Here is a 23306-nt window from a genome sequence, read left to right on the forward strand (position 1 = left end):
GAATGATTAAGAAGCGACGGTCGAGGATGGGCTGTAATGGGGCTAGGAAAAGACGGTTACTCACCATTGTAACTGTTGTTCTTCGAGATGTGTTGCTCATATCCATTCCATGTAGGTGTGTGCGTCGCGCGCATGTTCGCCGGAAGACTTTTACCCTAGCAACTCAGTGGGTCGGCTGGGCGCCTCTGGAGTGGCGCCACCATGGCGCCGGATATATACACCAGCCGACCCACCCACTCCTCAGTTCCTTCTGCCGCCACTCCAACAGTGGGGAAGGAGGGTGGGTGGGAATGGATATGAGCAACACATCTCGAAGAACAACAGTTACAACGGTGAGTAACCGCTTTTCTTCTTTGAGTGATTGCTCATATCCATTCCATGTAGGTGATTCCCAAGCCTTACGAGGCGGTGGGGTCGGAGTGAGATGTTGCAGAATGCAAACTGCTGAGCCAAAGGCTGCATGATCTCTGGACAGTTAGACCAAAGAGGCAAAGGTCCGGTTCGAGGACCAGGTAGTAGCACAACATAGCCCCTGGAAGGGTATGTGAGTCAGGAAGGCAGCAGAAGAAGCCTGAGCCCTTTCCAAACGAGCAGTAAGGTGGCTCGATGGAACATGGGCCAAGTCACAGGAGGTGCAAATGCATGACGTCATCCAAGATGAAAACCTCTGGGAGGAGACAGGTAGGCCCTTCATCCGGTCTGCCAAGACAACGAAGAGTTGGGGCGTACAAAAGGGCTTGTCCGCTTGACATAAAAAGCGAGCGCCACGGCGCCTAGAGAGGGCAAATGTGCTCCCTTCGCGATGAATGTGGCTTCGGAAAGAAGACCGGAAGGAAGATATCCTGGATGATAGGAAAGGTCAACAGCACCTTAGGGAGGAAGGCCGGACGTGGTCACAACCGCACCTTGTCCTTGCGAAACATAGTGCACCGTGGGTCCACTGTGAGAGCCTGAAGCTTGGAGACTTGTCTGGCCGATGCAAAGGCTACAAGGAAAACTCTCTCAGGACAGGTATCTCAGCGAGCATGTTGTCAGTGGCTCGAATGGGGCAGGCATAAGACTGCTTATAACCAGGTTGAAGACCCAGGTTTGGCGGGGCGGCAAAACTGGGGGTATAAATGCCCCAAGCCCTTGAGGCCCTTAATGATGAATCGCGCCAGGCGCTGATGTTTGAAAGATCAGAGGTAATCCAAGATGAAATGTATCGAACCTCGTGGGAGAAACATTGTGTTTCAGAGCAGCAAGAGAAACACTTCCAGTTGGCCAGATACGTTAACCAAGTGGAAGGCTTCCTACCACCCAGGAGAATCCTGTAGAACCGAGGCAGAGCAATGTGACTCCGATCGGTTTAGACCTGCAGCAGTCATGCTGTGATATTCAGGGATTGCTAGTCTGGGTGGTGAAGTTTGCCGTGATCCTGCGTTATGAGGTCTGGGCAAAGAGGCAGGGGAATAGGGTTGGCTATCGACAAGTCTAGTAACATGGTGTACCAGTGCTGCCTAGGCCACGCCGGAGCGATCACGATAGCGTGCGCTCTGTCCCTGCAGAGTTTTAGCAGGACCCTGTGAACTAGCGGGCACGGTGGGAAAGCGAACAGCAGAGGGCTCGCCCACGGAATCAGAAAAGCAGCCAAGATCGAGCCCCGGGCGAGGCCTTGGAATGAGAAGAACTTCCTCTTGTTCCGTTCTCGCAAGAGCGAAGAGGACTATGCGGGGAAAACCCCACTTCCGGAAACGGAATGGATAAGATCCGGAGGAATCAACCACTTGAGAGACAGGAAGGATCTGCTGAGGCGATCAGCCAGAGTGCTCCGGACCACTGGGAGAAAGGACGGTACTAGGTCCATCAATTGGGCTGTGCAGGCGTCCCGGAGCTGGATAGCTCCCTGCAAAGAGGGGAGGACCGTGCTCCTCCGTGCTTGTTTATGCAACGCGTGTCCGTTGTGTTGTTTGTGAACACCGAGACACAACAGCCTTGCAGGTGCTGCTGAAGCGTCTGTTACACAAGGCAGACTGCTCTCAACTCCCGGACATTGATGTGCAAGGCCAGCTGGTGAGCCAATCGAAGGCCTTAAGTGTGAAACTGACCCAAGTAAGCACCCCAGCCGAGAGATGGGGCGTCCATCATGAGGGACACCGAGGGGTGAGGTGGATGGAACAGCATCCCTGCACACATCAGGGAGGGCGTCGACCCCCAGTCGAGGGAGCCTAGGACGCTCGGGGGGATCGAGGCGACCATGACCATGTCACCTTTGGCCGGGTGGTACACTGAGGTGAGTCACGATTAAAGTGTACGGAGGCGCAGCCTGGCATGTTTGGTTACGAACGTGCAGGCAGCCATGTGACCCAGGAAACCTAGGCAAGTTCAAGCCACAGTTGTCAGGAAGGTCCATAGACCTTGTACAATGGTTACCATCGCGTGAAACCAAGGCGTAGGTAAGCAGGCTGTGCGATACTGGAGTCCAGGGTGGCCCCCAGTTAAGTCTATTCCCTGTGTGGGAATCAGGTGGATTCCTCTTTATGGATCATCAGGCCTGAACGCAGGAATAGGACCTTGTCGATGCCCACATGAGTGGTAACTTGGGCCCCGGTGGTCCCTGGAATGAGCCAATCGTCTAGATATAGAGAACGTGTATCCGACGGTGGCGGAGAGGTGGCGACTACAGCCAGACACTGTGGATACACATGGGCTGTATAGAGGCCAGCCGGGAGGACCGTAAACTGGAAATGACGGTTGGCCACAAACCAGAGGTACCTTCTGTGTGGAGGATAAGTGGCGACGTGAAAATATGCGCCCGTTATATCGAGGGCGGAATACCCGTCTCCGGGATGCAAGGATGAGATGACGGTCCCATGGACACCATGCGGAACTCCAGGTCTATCATGAACTTGGTGAGCTCCCGCAGGTCTAGGGTAGGTCTGAGACCTCCCTTCGCCTTGGGGATCAGGAATCGGAGGGACTAGAACCCTTTGCCCCATTCGTCCTTAGGACCTCCTCTATAGCTCCGATGGTGAGGAGCGTCCGCACGTCTTGCAAAAGGAATTGCTTGTGAGAGGAGTGCCTAAGATGGATGAGGAGGGATAGGCTTTTGCCCGATTGGTGGTTAGGAGGACCCTGATTTTGGCCCTTTGGGGTCCCGACCAACGCCTACGATTGCCTCAGCGACGCCTGCTGGCAAAGCCCTGTCTTTGTCTAGGCGCAGGGTAAGGGCAGTGAGGCTGGGCGGAAAGGTCGGCGGTGAGACATCGGTATGCATATGCCGAGAGGGAGTGCATAGTGACCTTGCTGTCCTTTGGCCTTGCAGCCTAGGGTCAGCTGTGAGAACAGGCCTTTGTCATTGAAGGACAAGTCCTGTATAGTGTGCAGCAGCTGCGAGGGGAGGCTCGATAACTGGAGCCATGAAATGTGCCTCGTGGCCACACCCGAGGCCAGAGTCGTGGCTGCGGAGTCAGCTACATCCAACAAGGCCTGGAGGGAAGCTCTCACCACTTTCGTTCCATTTTTCCAGGAGGGTGACAGAAGTTCAGAGAAACCGACTCTGTAAAGTCTCCCAGCGCCGCCCATAGTAACGGCTGAGCAGGGCTTGCTGGTTTGCAAGGCGAAGTTGTAGGGCGCCTGCCGAGTACATCTTATGGCCCAGGGAGTCCATTTGCCTAGCCTCCTTGAATTTAGGGGCTGGTACCTGTCGGCCATGGCGTTGCATGTTATTGATGGACTAAGTGGCAAGGGAGCAGGGGAAAGACGTACCTATAGGTACCCGTCACCCCTGGAGGATACCATGCACACGCATTCGACTCCCGAGCCCATGGGCGGGATAGTGACCACTTGGAGATTCATAGTGAACGCCACTCGCCTCGGGAGGTCCTGATGGGCCCCTGCCGATTAGGGGAGGCCGAAGGAGTACGCCCTGCCAGCGCCTCATGTGGGGAGGAGGAAGAAGAAAGGCCAGGGACAAGTGGGTCCTGTGTGGGCTCACGCCCTGGACGACCTCCTGATCCGTGGGATGTGGGAATCCGTGGCTGAACTGGGCTTCCTCCATACCAGTCGGAGGGGACGGCCAACCGTCGCCTCTGGCACCCAGTGCTCTGACAGAACAGAGCGAGATCGATCACAGGTAGGCCCTCAGCCTGACGGCACGCCCGAGACATACAGGATAGCCACTGATGGGGTTAGGTCCTGGCCCTGGGGCACGTGGGAGACTCTGGTGTGCACACCGAATGGATGGCCATGGAGGAGCTAAAAGCCCTGGGCATAGTCTACCTCTCTAGCTGATGTCGTTTCAACGCGTACCGGGATCGTACCGGAGGCATACTGGTATCGGGAGCGAAATGGGACCTGCGACCGAGCGGTGCCAGGAGGTCGACCGAAATCTCGAGGCTGGATGCCGGGAGTGGCTACGGAGTCCAGAGCCTGGAGCGTGCCAGGAGCTGGATCGCACCGAGTGTGCCAGGTCGGCGAACGGACGCTGATCGGTGCCACGAGTACGCACCAGTACTGAAATGGAGAACGGTGCCAGGACCGTGAGCGTGCCGCACCTGGCTTGGCGACGGACCGAGAACATCTGCGGACCGCGATCGTGAACGCTGCTGCTCTGAGGTGCCGACGCAGGGTGGTCTGAGCAAGGCAGGCTTGCCGATCGACAATATAACCCGCACCGGCGGTGCTGGACTCGACGGCTCTTGCGTGGCCGGAGTCGACGGTGTCGATAATGTTGGTGCAGGTATCAGAACTGGGCAGACCGAGTTGGTATAGCATTCAGGCTGCGGAGCAGGCGGCTCTGACGCAGCTGGAGAGTAAGCTCAACCACGGCTTGTACCGGGAGCTTTCCGTACCAGACTCGACAGCTCTTGCATGGCCGGAGTGAACGGTGCCGATCGCCGGTGCCGCAGCAGGTATAGGTGCCGGCAGTGCAACTTAGAGAGCGCCGCGGAGCAGGCGGCTCTGACGCAGCTTAATAGCGAGCTCGACCACGGTTCGTACCGGGGAGCTTTCCAGCACCGGACTCGACCGCTCTTGCATGGCCGGAGTTAACGGTGTGGATATTGTCGGTGCCGCGGCAGACATCGGTGCCGGGCGATCCGACTTAGCATAGCACTCGGGCTGCGGAGCAGGCGGCTCGGACGCAGCAAGAATCTTGTGCCTCTTCATACAACAGGAGAGGGATCCATGCCGAGTGGACGTCGGAGCCAGCGACGGCCGGTGCCGAGGCCTCGTGGTACCGCGATCCGTGCCGAGGAGCGCTCCTTGAAGACTAACCAGCGCTCGGTGCCGAGAGCGGAGGGGCAAGAGCTGCCTCCCTCAGGAGCTGCTTGAGACGAAAGTCCCGCTCCCCTTTCGTTCTCGGATTAAAGGCCTTACAAAAGCGGCACTTATCTGTTAGGTGAGATTCCTCAAGGTACTTAGGAGAGGATCTCTTGTCGGCATCGGCTTGTGGCCGGCCGAGCATTGTAAAACCCTGTGGACTGGGCATCGTACCCGGCACCGGGTGTCGGGAAGGGGTAATCCCCGAACCCCTCTGAATTAAATACTCTAACTATACTACTATAGAAATCTGAACTATAATTAACGAGAGAAACTATGAGTAGCTAGGGAAGTGGAGGTCAGCTAAGCCGCGCTCCACTGTTCCAACGACCGACACGGGCGGTAAGAAGGAACTGAGGAGTGGGTGGGTCGGCTGGTGTATATATCCGCGCCATGGTGGCGCCACTCCAGGGGCGCCCAGCCAACCCACTGAGTTGCTAGTGTAAAAGTCTTCTGACGAACGCACGCCGCGCGCACACACCTACATGGAATGGATATGAGCAATCACTGAAGAAGAACCAGGGATTGCATAAATTAACAACAAGCAGTAGGGTGCTTACACTGTTTCTTTACTGAAAATCTCTCAACAGCTTGACGATGCCTTTCTAGAGGCCTCTGAGAACTTACACATCGGTAGCCCGTGTGGATTAACTATCTCGTGCCTCAGCTGTTTTTGCTCATGCCTGAGACACAGATCTCAAGAGGAAAATCTGGAAAAGGACAAAATGGAAGAATGAATTGTAGTGAGATGAGGCCTGAGGCCTGATCTGAAGTAAGGGTCAAGATGTTGCTAAGCAAATTTAGGCTGTGAGCCAGAGGCAGGCCCTGCTCACAGAAATTGGCAAAAAGAGGGCTGCTAGAAGAGGAAGGGTTTCAGCTGCTGTGTACAGATGTGGTCTCTCACCTCAAAAAAGATATTCTAGCACTAGAAAAGGTTCAGAAAAGGGCAACTAAAATGATCAGGGGTTTGGAGAGGGTCCCATAGGAGGAGAGATTAAAGAGGCTAGGACTCTTCAGCTTGGAAAAGAGGAGACTAAGGTGGGATATGATAGAGGTATATAAAATCATGAGTGATGTTGAGAAAGTGGAAAAGGAAAAGTTATTTACTTAGTCCCATAATACAAGAACTAGGGGGTCACCAAATGAAATTAATAGGCAGCAGGTTTAAAACAAATAAAAGGAAGTTCTTCTTCACGCAGCGCACAGTCAACTTGTGGAACTCCTTACTTGGGGAGGTTGTGAAGGCTAAGACTATAACAGCGTTTAAAAGAGAACTGGATGAATTCATGGAGGTTAAGTCCAGTAATGGCTATTAGCCAGGATGGAGTAAGGAATGGTGTCCCTAGCCTCTGTTCATCAGAGGATGGAGATGGATGGCAGGAGAGAGATCACTTGATCATTGCCTGTTAGGTTCACTCCCTCTGGGGCACCTGGCATTGGCCACTGTTGGTAGACAGATACTGGGCTAGATGGACCTTTGGTCTGACCCGTACGGCCGTTCTTATGTTCTTAGGAACGTATGCCAAAACAGCACCAGAACAGCTGGGTACGAACACATCCCACACAGATAACAAGGAACAGGCAGACCCAGCCTAATGACAGTATAAAAGCACAATATGATGAATAGACAATAGGAAAGGATAATATGATGGACAGACTGTATGATGGACAGATTTGTTCGAAACGACCTGTGCCAGGAGAAAGGCAGTAATGCGCAAAGGGGCTGCACCTCAATGCGTCAGGAGTGATGAGTAATCTGTTCTGCACCTGTGTATAAGAATACGTACCGGAGAGCACATCTTTGTCCGGCCTAGGGTGCAGTGGAAAGCCCCACCACTGACTGAGCTGTGTCCATTGCAGGGAGCACCACACCAGTAGCTACTGACAACAGGAACCAGCTCAGACTCCCTTATGGTAGGGGTCATGGCATCCATTTTTACAGGCGGCGCCAAAAGGTTGTGTTAAAGCAGGCGATTAATAAAACTTATTTAAATGTGTCAATACGAATGTGTCCCCCGCTCCATACTTGTGTGAGTAAAACATGGTACATGACATGGATATAAATTGGCAGTCGGGAAGTTTAGGCTTGAAATTAGACGAAGGTTTCTAACCATCAGGTGAGTGAAATTCTGGAACAGCCTACCGAGGGAAACAGTGGGGGCGAAGGACCTCTCTGGCTTTAAGTTTAAGCTTGATAAGTTTATGGAGGGAATGGTTTGATAGGATAACACTATTTAGTCAATAGGTCAATAACGTGCCGCCACTGGTAATTAGTACCGAGGGTCAATGTTGGGATATTGAAAGTCTTTTCCGAGTGTCTGGCTGAGAGTCTTGCCCGCATGCTCGGGGTTCAGCTGATCGCCATATTTGGGGTCGGGAAGGAATTTTCCTCCAGGGTAGATTGGCAGTGGCCCTGGAGGTTTTTCACCTTCCTCCGCAGCATGGGGCAGGGGTCGCTTGCTGGAGGATTACCTGCTACTTGAAGTCTTTAAACCAGGATTTGGGGACTGCAACAGCTGAGTCAAGGGAGAGAATTATTTCAAGAGTGGGTGGGTCAGCTTTTGTGGCCTGCATTTTGCGGGAGGTCAGACTAGATGATCATAATGGTCCCTTCTGATCTTAAGTTCTATGATTCTATGTCTCCACAGACGGCTCTGTTAAATAACTATATTACACCCCCCCCGGAAGTTGGGAGCTTTAGTGGGGTGACTCTACCATAAGGAAGTCCATTTTGTCCTTTCCAGATTTACCTCTTGAGATCTGTGTCTCAGACATGAGCAAAAACAGCTGATGCATGATAGACTTACTCCCACAGGGCTACCGACGTGTAAGTTCTCAAAGGCCTCTAGAAAGGCATCTGTGACAGGTGGGATCACAGAAACCCCCTGGGAGCTGCCACCTGATGTGCCCAGACTACTGCTACCCCTGCTTTCCCTGCCAGCTCAGGACCCCAGCACCCTGTCTTGCTGAGCCAGACACTCCTGCCTGCTCCAACACAGACCCAGGGTCTGAATTACTTGCCCCAAGCTGCAGGTTTACCTGAAAGCAGCTAACAGAAGTGTTCCTGTCTTTAACACTCAGATGCCCAGCTCCCAATGGGGTCTAAATCCAAATAAATCCATTTTACCCTGTATACAGCTTAAAATGCGCAAATCTATATCTAATCAAACTGAATACAGATAAGATCCCCACCAGTTCCACAATGCTCCTTTGACAGACTAATCACCTATACGCCTGGGTCCAGCAATCACTCACACCTCCTGCAGTCACTGTCCTTTGTTCCCATTTCTTTCGGGTATCCTGGGGTGGGGGTGGAGGCTCTCTCTTTAGCCAGCTGAAGACAAAATGGAGGGCTCTCCCAGGGGTTTAAATAGACTTTCTCGTGGGGGTGGAGATCCACTCTCACTCCTGTGCCGAGTCCAGCTCCAAGATGGAGATTTGGAGTCACCTGGGCAAGTCACATGTCCATGCATGACTCACAGTTTTTACAGGGAGCATCCATTGTTTACATGCTACCTTGAACTTCCTCAAGTAGACTTCTTATGTGGATTGGAGCATTCCAAGATCCATTGTCCTTTCAGTGTTTCTTGATTAGGTACTTAATTTCCCCAGGAACTGACCAAATGCTCTACTAAGGTTATTTAGAAATCAAGCCGGTACACAGCCAACATTCATAACTTTGAATACAAAAATGATACATGCATACGAATAGGATTAATACATTCAGTAGATCATAACCTTTATGGAGATATGTTACATGGCATATGTAGCAGAAAACACATTCTAAGCATATTTCCATAGAGCCTTATGGGAGGTACCACACACCCTCCCCCTGAGCTTACTGCCAGAGACTTGGACACTGTCCATGGCGGAGGCAGTACATGTAAAATCCCTGTTTGTTTTTGGTTACACTCCTTTCAAGTACCTTTAAACCATATGATGTCATTCCTAAGGGTCCTAGCCAGTTTTGGGGGTCCTGGTCCTCAGATGCCAGAAAACAGGTTGGGGTGTAGTATTGTTAACAGAACGCAGACAGCGATATCTGTTACAGCGGAGGCGTTTTGGCAATTAGCCACCAATGCCATGAGGCAGTGTGCCTCAGTTTCCCCTTCTACACAGCAGCATGGGGCTGTTATGCTTTTGCTGCTGTTCCAAGCTTCCAGACTGTTTACAGGCGTAGGCTGAAAAGTAACTTGCTTGTGGGGCCTCCTGTCACCATCCCTAGCATGTACAACAGTTTCTTCCACAAAGCAGGTATGTCCCACATCTTTAAAGGGTTTAACACTAGTACACATTCCTTTGTTTTATCCCATAGGTGAATTAGCAAAAGACACAAGGTTAACAGCAAATCTTCGGTGGACAGGCTTCGTTCACTCAGTTTGACTCCTTTAGTGTCTATTGCATTTTCCCAGCTCTCTGTAGCCTCTGGTAGGCACTCTGCCTCTTTGGAGAAGGCTTTTAATTCAGGCATGTGGTTGAGCATTTGGCAAGGAGAGGGTGCACTGCCACCATGCCTGCCCTCGGCCCTCCTCTGGAATGTCTCTGGGCTGGACCGCACTCCCTTGTGAAGTGCCACCCATGCAGAGATTCCCACCAGTGCCACCCCATCTTGGAGAGAGAGTTTTATCTCTTACAGGTGCAGCAAGAACACCACCTTTCAATGGGGGCTCTGGACCCTTGGGCACCCCACTTTCTGTTCCCAACAGGCCAGCTGGATGGACTCCCTGTTCAGGAGATCTGACCTCAGGTTTTCTTACAACATGAACCATAGGAGAAGGGGCTGGCATTTTAAATGCAAACTTTTCACCCTCCTCCTGGGAAAGTCCCTTCCCACAAAAGGTGGGCGGACTCTCTGCCCCCCCTTCCATCTGGGCTTCCCTCTCTGGGCTCCCCTCTGGGTCAGACACTCCTGTGTCCCCTGAAAGGGAAGGTGACCCTGGTCCAACTGTGGGCTCACAGCTACCAGCTATGGCAGACTTTTCACTGGCCAGCAAAATTTCCCCCTTTTCACTCAGGTTGGGTTTGCTTCCAGCTACAGCGATCTTGGGGTCTGTTTCCACCACTGTGGTCACCAGGACCCCAACTTCCACCTTTGGGACACACGTCTCTATGCACCCCAGGGCAGGCCCTGCCCTCTGCTGACCTGCAATTTCCTGGCAGTCAGCAGCTGTGGTGGCCCCCCGTTACAAGGTGGTTCCTCCCCCTCCCCTGGGGAGATGATTACAGGACAGGAGCTGCCTTCATCCAGCCCCTCCCTCTGGAACTTTCCTTGAGCCCCGGGACTACAGAAACTGGCCACAACCATCCCTGCCCCCAAAGCTGCATTCTTTACTGCTGCAGAGGAATCTATGAGACACCCTCCTATTCCCCCAGCAGTCCATGTGACTTCACCCCGCACCGACCCCGACTGCTAACCAGCCCTGGGACAGATTCTGCCACACTAAAGAAATCGTTTCCCAATAGAAACGGTGCAAAATTGTGTGCCACCGTTGCAACAGTCGGTTCAGCCTGCAAATCCTTAGTTTGCATGTGTACTTTAGCTAAAGGTGCAAAGACTTTGTAACCCGCTAACAGCTCTAATTCTGCCATTTTACCTGGCAACAGATCCTTCTTCTGGATAAGGTCCCTCCTGACCACAGAAATCTCAGCACCTGTGTCCCTCAGTCCAAGAAGCACTGCACCATTCATTTTAACAGCATGCATATGCTCATTGCTTGGTTGTGTGGAAGCAAGCTTTACAAATCCTGTGTGGAAAGAGGCCACAGCCTGGCTCTGAGAAGCCACAGCTTCATGTGTTACTTGTTGCTTGTTTCTACTCAGAAAGGGACACTTAGTCCTCAGGTGCTCAGTTGACTTACAATCATAGCACCTCTTGGGCTCCTCTGCTTGCACAGGAAATTTGGGACGAGTTCCAGGGGAATTGGGAGGTTCCCCAGCCTCCTTTTTCCCAGGGGTAAAACGGTGATTCTGCTTTCCCCCAACCCTGTACCCCTCTCCCAGTGGTTTATGTTTGATTGCAGCTTGTGCTTGCTCATAAGAGTCTGCATACCCAGCTAATTCACCCACTGCATTTACCTTTTTGTCCCACAAATACTGTTTTACATCTTCCCTGCCCATATTCAGGAAGTGTTCCTGAGTAACCAGATCACACATCCCTTGGAAGCTTGTAATGCCCTTCCCCCACACCCACTTGTCTACCAAATCTCTCATTTCATTGGCATAAACCACATTACTCAATCCAGATCCCCTCTTAAGACTCCTGAATTTCACCCTGTAGGTTTCAGGTGTAATCTGAAACTCTTTCAAAACCAGATCCTTAAATTTACTGTAGTTTGAAGCATCATCAATAGGCATCTTACTGAATATGTCCAGAGCTCTACCAGTCCATTTTGCTATCAATGTGGTCATCTTTTGATCTTCAGGGATGGCATGCAGGGTGCCCAGTCTCTTGAAGGTGATGAAATATTCGGCGATCTCGCTGGATTCCTCATACTGTGGACACAGTTGCTCCCATTTATGAATTTTTGGGGAAGTGGAGCCAGCAGGTGGAGGGTTTTGTCTCTTTGACTCCGTTACAGCCAGTTCATGCTTCTGGGCCTTTCTCTGGGTCTGCATAGCTCTCTCGTGGGCAGCCTCTTCCCTGGCTTTTTCTACCTCCATCCTTGCTGTCTCTGCCTCCATAGCTCTCTTGTGGGAAGCTGCTTCTGCCTCCACCCTTGCTGTCTCTGCCTCCATAGCTCTCTCGTGGGCAGCCTCCTCCCTCTCCATTAGTCTTTATGTTCATTTTCTTTCTTTCGCTTCCAGTCTAGCCAACTCTAGTTTGTTAGCTGCTTCACTGCTAGTCATTTTCCTGCTTTTTTCTTCTGGGCCACATCCCCTCTGCAGTTCACTGAAAGTGGGATGCACTCAGCTCAGGGGATTCTTCGTTAACAGAGACTTTCACAGTGCCCAGTGTTCAGCCTTTCTGGGCAATTTGCACCCTGTGCAGTTTTAGCATCTTCAGATCTTGTCTCTTACTTATTTTGCTTCCTTTTCTGTCCCTACTTCCCTTACCCAAAATAAGCAAATAGAAAATAACAAACCAGTAGCCACTTGGTCTGTTCTTCAGCCACCGACCACACTCAAAACTCACTTAAAATCACTACCAGTACCTCAAAGCAATCAGATGTGCACAGATTCTGCTGACTACGCCACTGTGACAGGCTGGATCACAGAAACCTCCTGGGAGCTGCCACCTGATGTTCCCAAACTACTTCAAGCCCTGCTTTCCCTGCCAGCTCCCTGTCTTGCTGAGCCAGACACTCCCGGTTGCTCCAACACAGACCCAGGGTCTGAATTACTTGCCCCAAAGCTGCAGTTTTACGTGAAAGCAGCTAACAGTAGTGTTCCTATCTTTAAACTCAGATGCCCAACTCCCAATGGGGTCTAAACCCAAATAAATCCCTTTACCCTGTATAAAGCTTATACAGGATAAACTCATCAATTGTTTGCCCTCTATAACTCTGATAGAGACATAGGCACAGTTGTTTGCTCCCCCAGGTATTAATACATACTCTGAGTTAATTAATAAGTAAATAGTGATTTTATTAAAGACAGAAAGTAGGATTTAAGTGGATGCATGTAGTAAAAGACAGAACAAAGTAAGTCACCAAGCAAAATAAAAGAAAATGTGCAAATCTATATCTAATCAAACTGAATACAGATAAGATCCTCACCAGTTCCACAATGCTCCCTTTACAGACTAATCTCCTTTAGCCTGGGTCCAGCAATCACTCACACCCCTGCAGTCACTGTCTTTGTTCCAATTTCTTTCAAGTATCCCAGGGAGGGGGAGATGGGGCTGTCTCTTTAGCCAGCTGAAGCCAAAATGGAGGGCTCTCCTAGGGGTTTAAATAGACTTTCTCTTGGGGTGGAGACCCTCCTCACTCCTGTGCCAAGTCCAGCTCCAAGATGGAGTTTTGGAGTCACTTGGGCAAGCCACATATCCATGCATGACTCACAGTTTTTACAGGGAGCATCCATTGTTTACATGCTACCTTGAACTTCCTCAAGTAGACTTCTTATGTGGATTGGAGCATTCCAAGATCCATTGTCCTTTCAGTGTTTCTTGATTAGGTACTTAATTTCAACATTCCTTTCCCCAGGAACTGACCAAATGCTCTACTAAGGTTATTTAGAAATCAAGCCGTACACAGCCAACATTCATAACTTTGAATACAAAAATGATACATGCATACGAATAGGATTAATACATTCATTAGATCATAACCTTTACGGAGATGTGTTACATGGCATATGTAGCATAAAACACATTCTAAGCATAGTTCCATAAAACACATTCTAAGCATTATTTCCATAAAGCCTTATGGGAGTTACTGTAAAAAGTCGTATAGGAGGTACTGTCACAGCATCGTTAAGCTGTTGAGAGATTTTCAGAAAACAAACAGTGTAAGAACCCAACGGTTGAGTCAAAGGGTCCTCCTTGGAACTGTCATTGAGGTAGCGCTATCTCCACACAAGTCTAAAGGTGCTTGGGGTTAAAACAAAGTCCAAGTTCTCATGGGGGTGGTAAAGGAGTCCACGCTTTCCTCTCAGTAGCCTTTCCACAATTTCTAACACACGTGTCCTTGGTCAGAGATGGCCTCTCTGCCCGGAGCTGGGACTTATGGGGTAATGGTGCTGCTCTCTGATTGGCAGAGGGCGTTGGGAGGAGTTCTTAGAGGGGGTCACACGACCCACTTCCGAACAGGTCACCCCACCCCAGAACTCACTCTGATTGGTCGAATCTCCTCTGAGGGAGGTCCTATCAGGGTGAACCCCATCCTGATTGGTAGAGGGAAGTAGGAGGAGTTCTTAGAGGGGTCACATGACCCACATCCAGATGGGTCACCCACCCCAGAACTTGCCTTGATTGGTCAAATCTCCTCTCGGGTGGTCCCCAGCGGCTGAAACCCTTCCTGAGTGGTAGAGGATGGTCACGTGACACACCTTGCTTCCGGTCATGTGGCATCTTGACCCTGGGATTAATACCTCGGAGCGGGACTTCTGGTGACAGGTGAGTGGGGTTCAAGGCAGGGGTGAGCTGCAGCGGGTTCGCACGGTTCAAGATTTAACCCGTTGTTAAATTTTAGCAGCCATTTTAGAACCGCTTGTTAAGGGCTGCTAAATTTAACAAAAGTTCCCGCCACTCCTCTCCTGCTCCGCCCCCTTCTCCTCCCCCTCCCCTGCTTCCCGCGAATCAGATGTTCGCGGGAAGCCTGAACAAGCAGCATGGAGGCAGCCAGCAGGTAAGCTGGGGCGCGGAGGAGGAGGGGAGGTGCGGCTGGCTCAGCAGCTCCCGGTCCCAGACCGCGGCTCCCTCCAGCCCAGCGCCGGCCCGGGGAGTCGGGCCCCGCAGCTGCCGCCGAGCGGCCGGGCCCCGGTGCCGGCCCAGGGAGTCGGGCCGAGCGGCCGGGCCTCGTGCCGCCCGCCCGGGAGTCGGGCCGAGCGGCCAGGCCCCGTGCCGCCCGCCCGGGAGTCGGGCCGAGCGGCTCGGGCGAAGTCGGGCCCCGTGCCGCCGGCCCGGGGAGTCGGGCCGAGCGGCTCGGCGAGTCGGGCCCCGGTGCCGGCCCGGCCCGGGGAGTCGGGCCGAGCGGCCGGGCCCAGTAGGAGGAGTTCTTAGAGGGGTCACATGACCCACATCCAGATGGGTCACTCCACCCCAGAACTTGCCTTGATTGGTCAAATCTCCTCTCGGGGTGGTCCCCAGCGGCTGAAACCCTTCCTGAGTGGTAGAGGATGGTCACGTGACACACCTTGCTTCCGGTCATGTGGCATCTTGACCCTGGGATTAATACCCCCCGGAGCTGGACTTCTGGTGACAGGTGAGTGGGGTTCAAGCCAGGGGTGAGCTGCAGCGGGTTCGCACGAACCCGTTGTTAAATTTTAGCAGCCATTTTAGAACCGCTTGTTAAGGGCTGCTAAATTTAACAAAAGTTCCCGCCCACTCCTCTCCTGCTCCGCCCCCTTCTCCTCCCCCTCCCCTGCTTCCCGCGAATCAGATGTTTGCGGGAAGCCTGAACAAGCAGCATGGAGGCAGCCAGCAGGTAAGCTGGGGCGCGGAGGGGGAGGGGAGGTGCGGCTGGCTCAGCAGCTCCCGGTCCCAGACCGCGGCTCCCTCCAGCCCAGCGCGGGCCCGGGGAGTCGGGCCCCGCAGCTGCGGCCGAGCGGCCGGGCCCCAGTGCCGGCCCTGCCCGGGGAGTCGGGCCGAGCGGCTCGGCGAGTCGGGCCCCGGTGCCGGCCCTGCCCGGGGAGTCGGGCCCAGCGGCCCGGCGAGTCAGGCCCCGGTGTCCGCCCGGCCCGGGGAGTCGGGGCCGCCCGGCCCCGGGAGTCGGTCGTGGTCCTGGCAGAGTGGACCCGGTCCCCAGGCAGTGTGGTAAGGGGGCAGGGAGGGGGTGGGTTGTGGGGGGGTGGATAGGGGTCAGGGCAGTCAGAGGGCAGGGAACAGGGGGATTGAATGGGGGCAAGGGTCCCGGGGAGCAGTCAGGAAAGAGCAGGGTTGGATGAGGTGGTGGGGGCCCTCAGGGCCAGAGAGAAGGGGGAGGGGTAGGGGGGTGGGGTTCTGGGGGGCCATTGAGAAGGTGAGGAGGGGTTGGGTGGGGGGGCAGGGGGCAGTCAGGGACAGGGAAGGGGGATGGGTCAGGGTCTCGGAGTGTGTGTGTTAAGGAACATGAGGGGTTGGATGGGCACGACCTCCCACGGAGGGGGGGGGGAAGGAGGGAACCCGTTGTTAAAATTTTGGAGGGAGGAGGGAACCCGTTGTTAAAAATTTGGCAGCTCATCACTGGTTCAAGGGGCAGAGTTTAAGGGGTCAAGGGGTGCGGTTAGGGTTTGTTTCATGGTATACTACTTATACTACTCAGGTTTACTGTACCATACAGTTTTTGTCTTGTTCATTTTGATCAGGTAGTTTTTGTGTGCTCAAGGAACATCTGCCTTGGTGTGTGTTGAGATTCTCCATCAAGTTCTCAGCAACAGCTTGTGTGTTTTGCTTCTTCATGCAAAGAGGAGATCTTGAACTAGATTCCATGGGTTCAATAGCTGTTTCTGCTTGGCACTGCTGAGTATCATCTACCTGCAACACAAAGAAAAAATTCTCATGCTTTAGTGGTATTGAGAACCTTGTTAATTACCAGCAGGAAGTGAAAGACCCATTCCAAGCGACTGAATAATATGAATTAGCAGACACACGCTAAAAGCAAGAATCTTCAATGTTTATAGTTATCACTCTGAAAATACAACAGCGCTTATGCAGAATGCTTTACAGCAACTACCTACTCCTCACCATGTTCAAGATAGAATGGGCATTATCATCCATGCTTTACAAATCACAAGTCACATAATTTAACAAGGTATAGGCAAAGCTAAGGAGTAGTACACAGGAGTTCCTTGTCTAGTCTCTTCTTGCTCAATCACTAATCTGCAGAACTGTATTTTGAGATATGTAATTTAAGTTTAATTACTGATATTTCATAATGAATTTGTAAATGTCCTATAGTTTATTCTGTAAATATGATAGCACTTGAAAAAGTTGTTTAGTCCTGAAGCATTTACATTGGCCTGCAGAGGATATCCTGTCCAGACGTATTATGAAATATTCAGGAGAATGTCATGTCATTCTAAATATTTAACATAACCTTCACAATATGTTTGTTGTGATGGTCAACACTAGCTTTGTAAAACTGTTGAAAAATTTCACAATGTGTACACCTTTGGGGTTCTCTCAAATTCCAGTCCCCACTGCTATTACAATCGTCCTTGTCTCTGCACTCCCTGCACTCCCACCAAATTCTGACATGATTTTAGCATCAGTTAGCTAAAACTTCAGTAGTTATATATGTGTGCTTCATGACAATTGAAATCCTGAATGCCAAAGCTTCTGATAGTCTAGGTAATTGGCCCCAATTCTCATCCCATTTACACTGATGTGGGTCCTGTGTGAGAGGTGAGCATCAGGGCTTATCCTTCTAGTGCCAGCAAAAACAGAATTGTTACCAACATATATTACTGGCAAAGCTAATAGGACCATTTATTATTAAGGGTACCTGACTCCTCCCATTACAAGAAGACCCTGTTTTCTGCTGCTTCTAACTTTACAAACTTTAATTGCTTGGGCTGAAATTTTCAGGGGTGGGGGACAGAGTGGAACCAACCTGATCTCCTTCTTTGAGATGGTAACAGATTTTTTAGACAAAGGAAACGCAGTGGATCTAATTTACCTCGATTTCAGTAAGGCACTTGATACGGTTCCACCGGGGAAGTTATTCGTTAAATTGGAAAAGATGGGGATCAAGATGAAAATTGAAAGGTGGATAAGGAACTGGTTAAAGGGGAGACTACAACAGGTCATACTGAAAGGTGAACTGTCAGGCTGGAAGGAGGTTACTAGTGGAGTTCCTCAGGGATCGGTTTTGGGACCAATCTTATTTAATCTTTTATTACTGACTTTGGAACAAAAAGTGGGAATGTGCTAATAAAGCTGGGAGGTATTGCTAACACAGAGAAGGACCAGGATATCACACAGGAAGATCTGGATATCACACAGGAAGATCTGGATGACCCTGTAAACTGGAGTAATAGAAATAGGATGAAATTTAACCGTGAAAAGTGCAAGGTCATGCATTTAGGATTAAGAACAAGAATTTTGGTTATAAATTGGGGACGATCATTTGGAAGTAACAGAGGAGGAGAAGGACCTTGAAGTATTGGTTGATCACAAGATGACTATGAGCTTCCAATGTGATATGGCCATGAAAAAAGCTAATGCGGTTTTAGGATGCATCAGGTGAGATATTTCCAGTAAAGATAAGGAGAGTTAGTACTGTTATACAAGGCACTGGTGAGACCTCATCTGGAATATTTTGTGCAGTTCTGGTCTCCCATGTTTAAGAAGGATGAATTCAAACTAGAACAGGTACAGAGAAAGGCTACTAGGATGATCCAAGAAATGGAAAACCTGTCTTATGTAAGGAGACTCAAAGAGCTTGGCTTGTTTAGCCTAATCAAAAGAAGGCTGAGGGGAGATCTGATTGCTCTTTATAAATATATCAGAAGGATAAATATCAGGGAGGGAGAGGAATTATTTAAGCTTCGTACCAATGTGGACACAAGAACAAATGGATATAAACTGGACACTAGGACGTTTAGAGTTGAAATTAGACGAAGGTTTCTAACCATTAGAGGAGTGAAATTCTGGAACAGCCTTCCAAGGAGTAGCGGGGCAAAAGACATATCTGGCTTCAAGACTAAGCTTGATAAGTTTATGGAGGGAACGGTATGATGGGATAGCCTAATTTTGGCAATTAATTTGGCAATTGATCTTTGATTATTAGCAGGTAAATATGCCCAGTGGTCTGTGATGTGATGTTAGATGGGGTGGGATTTGAGTTACTACAGAGAATTCTTTCCTGGGTGTCTGGCTGGTGAGTCTGGCCCACATGCTCAGGGTTTAACTGATTGCCATATTTGGGGTCGGGAAGGATTTTTCCTCCAGGGCAGATTGGCAGAGGCCCTGGAGGTTTTTCACCTTCCTCTGCAGCATGGGGCACGGGTCACTTGCTGGAGGATTCTCTCACCTGGAGGTCTTTAAACCACGATATGAGGACTTCAGTAACTCAGACACAGGTTAGGGTTTGTTACAGGAGTGGGTGGGTGACATTCTGTGGCCTGCGTTGTGCAGGAGGTCAGGCTAGATGATCAGAATGGCCCCTTCTGACCTTAAAGTCTATGAGTCTAAGAGAACTGGGGCTGGCTGAGCAGGGAGATTGGGCCAACAAGCCTTAATTCCACCATATACGAATTTTTGAGTGCTTTTGCGTGTAATCCATATATGCACGCACACCCCCCTGCTCTAGGCATCCAGGCCTTTCAAGAAATAATCAAATATTTGGGATGAGCATTAAAGTGGGAAGATTGACCTCATTCCCATTTACCAAGTTAATGAGCACTTGGCATGAGATCACAGATTTGATCATACCAACAATTTTAAGTTTACCATTATGCCCAGATCTTTGTTATGTGCCAAGCTTTATTCATTTTATTTACATTGATGACCTTGTCTTCACTATATTCATGGCAGATATAAAGGAGGCATGAATAACACGGCATATCTTCAAACTCACTTGGAGAGATAAATACATTATGTGGATTTCCCAGGCCCTGCACATTCAGATACATTTTGACGATCAGTTACCTTTGGTGATTTGCTGCCACCAGCTGTCGGTTTAGAGATCTTGGCAAAATTAGCTGACCTGCCTTTTTGTAAACGTTGGCCATATGGTGACAAATTTTGGCTTTGAGCAGCAAGACGGGCACTGGTCTTTAGGTTTAGCGCTGTTCTGCGCAAAACACAGGGGTTGGTTTTCCCAGTAGGAATATCAGCAAAGCCTGAAAAATAAACAACAGCCATTAACCACAGTTGATTAAATTACTTTATTGTTCCAATCAATCTGATCTTGCTCAATTCAAGATGGAGATGACAACGGGTAATAATTTAAGAAAGTAAAATGGCATTTACTCACTGAATAACAGAATGGGGGAATTATTAGGACTATCTTATGCTCCTAGCATTTTATAGGTGAACTCAGGCAAGGGTGTGGATCTGTGTAACAGCAACTCTACTAAAATGGCAAAAAGAGTTTTCCCCAAGCAAATGTTCTCTTTTTCCTTTAAAGGGACACCATTAACTGGAAAATCATTTCCATCTGAAAACGATGTCTCTCCTATTGTTCTACATAGAGCCGGCCAGAGGGAGACAATTTTGTTTTGTGACCCCTTTCGAGCTTTCAGAATTTGTTTTTATTCTAGATTGGAATGAAAACATAAGCCTTTCAAATGCTTTCATAAAATGAAATTGAATCAAAAAACATCAGGCTTTCAATTTGGGGGTCTCCCTCCCTGCTCAGCAAAAACTTTGTCCGAATCAATACATCTCCGTAATACATTTCGGTTTTGACAATGCAGCACATTTCAATGAAAAAACATTTAGTTAAAAATGTTTAAGCAAAAATTTCCCCCCTTCCTATCAACCAGAAGAAAAAGGTGTTTTATAATGGGAATGGCTGGGCCTAGAATCCCTCTCTTGCAACCTATATGAGGGCTGGATTTGGCCAATGATGTCCAAGTTTTTACAATGCTTCCAAGTCACACCTATGACAACACGATTATTTAGATAAGCGCATGCGGCACACACTCCCACAATGTGGACCATTCTCCTCCAAAGAAGTAACAATTACCTTTTCTGACCACCTCTGGGAGTCCGTCTGGCTCATACTCTGGCTCGTTGTCCTGGGTCAGTGAATGTAGGTAGATGGCAACCTCATCAGCACCTGACCAAGGGAAAGAGTCGTTACCTGTACAAATCACTTTAAGGATACTCTGTAAAGATGTGTTTAGAATGCAATGATCTCAATCATTCATTTGTTAATTATACATAAGACGTGTGCTTGTGCAACCACAGTCAACTATAGCAGAGCTTCAGAAACTATACTGATTTATGAGGATCTGGCCCCTCATCTGAATCAAATGTAATAATGGAGGTTTTGAAAACATGTGTTCTAAATAAATGCATTAAGGTTAGAAACAGGATCATGATTAAGGCTATGTTTTAGTCGTGGGTATTTTTAGTAAAAGTCATGGACAGGTCACGGGCAATAAACAAAAAGTCAGGGCCCCGTGACCCCTCCATGACTTTTACTAAAAATACCTGGGACTAAATCTTACCGCCTGGGAGAGGGGATGCTCCTGAAGACTGCTGGGGAGTGGAGAGAGAGAGCAGGGCAATGCTGGTGCTGGGGGGGAAGGGGTGGCTCAGGGCCCCACCACCACGAGTCCCAGACTGCTGCTCCAGGGACCGTGCCTGGGGCTGACTGAGCAACGGCCAGCGCGGCTGGCTCCTGGGCTTCCCCAGCTGCTGAGATCCTGGGATCAGCTGCACCAGCACTGCAAAATTCACAGAGGTCACAGAAACCGTGACTTCCAGGAATGATTTGCAGCCTTACAATCATTCTAGTATAGCATTTCCTTCTTCAACTACCCCATACTTGGCTTGTGCTCCTTTAAGAGAGCATTATGGTCAGCAATTTGTTTCGGCAACATTTCTTTTTCCTTCCCCAGCTGCTTACAGGATTGCATCCATGTCTTCAGTTTACTGTCAGCGAATCCATTTTGCTTCTTCAGTTGAACTAAAGCCTTCAGATTGTCTAGCTATAAAATAAAAAAAAAATTTAGTTGCTAATAGGAAAATTCATTCTTCTGTCTAAGCATTATACTCTCACTAATGGCATCTCACCTGCCATTAAAAGTTCAGTGCAACTAAAAATCCAAACAAAAGTTATAATATGAATTTGTACAGTAGAGTTCACTTAGTAATATACAATTGAATTCTAGCAGCTTCTAATTCCAACAGAGAAACATTAAAGTCATGTTTATTGGAAAGTTACGTGTGTGTAGATTTCCTTGATAGAGAAATCATAATCTAAATATAATATTCAAAATAACCAAATGACAGAACCCGGCCGAAAAGCATGTGGTCCAGGCATGTTTGTCCACCTTATGTGCATTGGGGTGCCAAAATAAATGGATGGTAGATATCTGGCAGCCTTATAAAACGCACTTCAGGATAATGTAAATATCAAGCACAGTGCTCCATCAGCTGGGCATGGAGTGAGTACTGTAACTCAATGCCTGCTTGCCACAATACCGGCTCCACACTGTGCTACATGAGTGCTTTTTGATGTGTTTATTTCTGAAGCGAGAGCATAGAACTACAGTCCCTCATTCACCATAAATGGAAGTAGAAACAGATTGCAGACTAGAAAATGCAGAGGGAATTGATAAGAAAAAATTCACCTAGATGGACAGGTTTAAAAACTTTCCCCTTCTGCTTGGCAGTAAACACCCAACCTATGCGTGTTACAAATAAAACTTCATATAGTCATTACCAGAATTTCTCTTTGCAGTGGCACATGGAATTGTTCACATGCCTATCTAAATTATTAGCAAGAATAGTGCTGTCATAAGAAGAATCACTTCATTAATAATTTAGATGGAAATTCTGCATACATCAGAACTGATGTGCTCTCCCAAGTCGAGTGTGACATAATGAGGTAGTAAAAGCAGTTTAAAGATAACAGGGGCATGTCTGCCCTGGGAAGTTTCATAAGATATTAATTAATGTGTTCATTAACACGATGTTACAACATGCAGTGTAGACACTGCCCTGTTATGTTTAATATCACATCAGTCAGTTACGGTCAACCTTAGGGGCAGAGTGAAAAGACATGTTTAAACACGGTCTCATTTTGAAGTAGAGACCCTGGCAAGTAAGGTATTGTTTCCTTTGCACCATAAGTGAAACTTTACCAGAACAATGAATGAAAGTTCCTGATTGAATTCTGCCTGGATACCAAAATGTATCAGTCAGGCTAAAAAAGTGTTTTTAATTTATAAGGAGGTGGGGGCGCGACTCAGAGGCTTGCTATGTGAAAGGGGTCAACAGGACAAAAGTTTGAAAATCACTGGGCTAAAGGATAATCTCTGCTGAACTACACTTTCCTTTGATATCCAGGCTGTCAAACTGTAGGCAGCTCAGGTACAGATGAAATAGGGGCCCATGCGTCAAGAGAGCTGTTTTTTCTGCTGGTATAGTGGAGATTCCTTAGCTATCAATCAATCATGTCCAAAAATTCCCAGAACTTCTGGCTAGTGAAGAACTAGAAGGATGATTTCAGCTCTTTCCTCTTCCCTTTATGCGAATTGTCTTGTAAAGCAGCGGATTCTTCTCGACATCTGACATTATTTCCATGGCCTCTGAGAGAAGTTCTGACCTCTGGTTACTCACTTATGTTGAAAGGGATATAAACATTCATACTTCAGAGCACAAGCCAACCTCTAACAGGAGATAGGAAGAAATTTCCTTGTGGGTTAGTTATTCCATAACTGCCCTCTACAGGTTTCTTGAAGCTTCC

The 23306-nt window shown here is 49.2% G+C and overlaps 1 protein-coding gene across 1 annotated transcript; it reads right to left on the reverse strand.

Moving 5' to 3' along the window:
• Positions 1-1499: 1499 nt before the first annotated feature.
• Positions 1500-21503, reverse strand: LOC120400556 (centromere protein F-like). Its single transcript, XM_039529260.1, has 5 exons — positions 21381-21503; positions 20574-20666; positions 19532-19725; positions 16360-16414; positions 1500-1705 (listed from the first exon to the last, which is right to left on the reverse strand). The coding sequence occupies exons 1-5, from the start codon at positions 21469-21471 to the stop codon at positions 1500-1502; spliced, it is 639 nt and encodes a 212-aa protein (XP_039385194.1). The 5' UTR covers positions 21472-21503.
• Between the last annotated feature and the right edge of the window lie 1803 nt (positions 21504-23306).

Source organism: Mauremys reevesii, linkage group 3 (genome assembly GCF_016161935.1).
Source record: "Mauremys reevesii isolate NIE-2019 linkage group 3, ASM1616193v1, whole genome shotgun sequence".
NCBI classification, from domain to species: domain Eukaryota; kingdom Metazoa; phylum Chordata; order Testudines; family Geoemydidae; genus Mauremys; species Mauremys reevesii.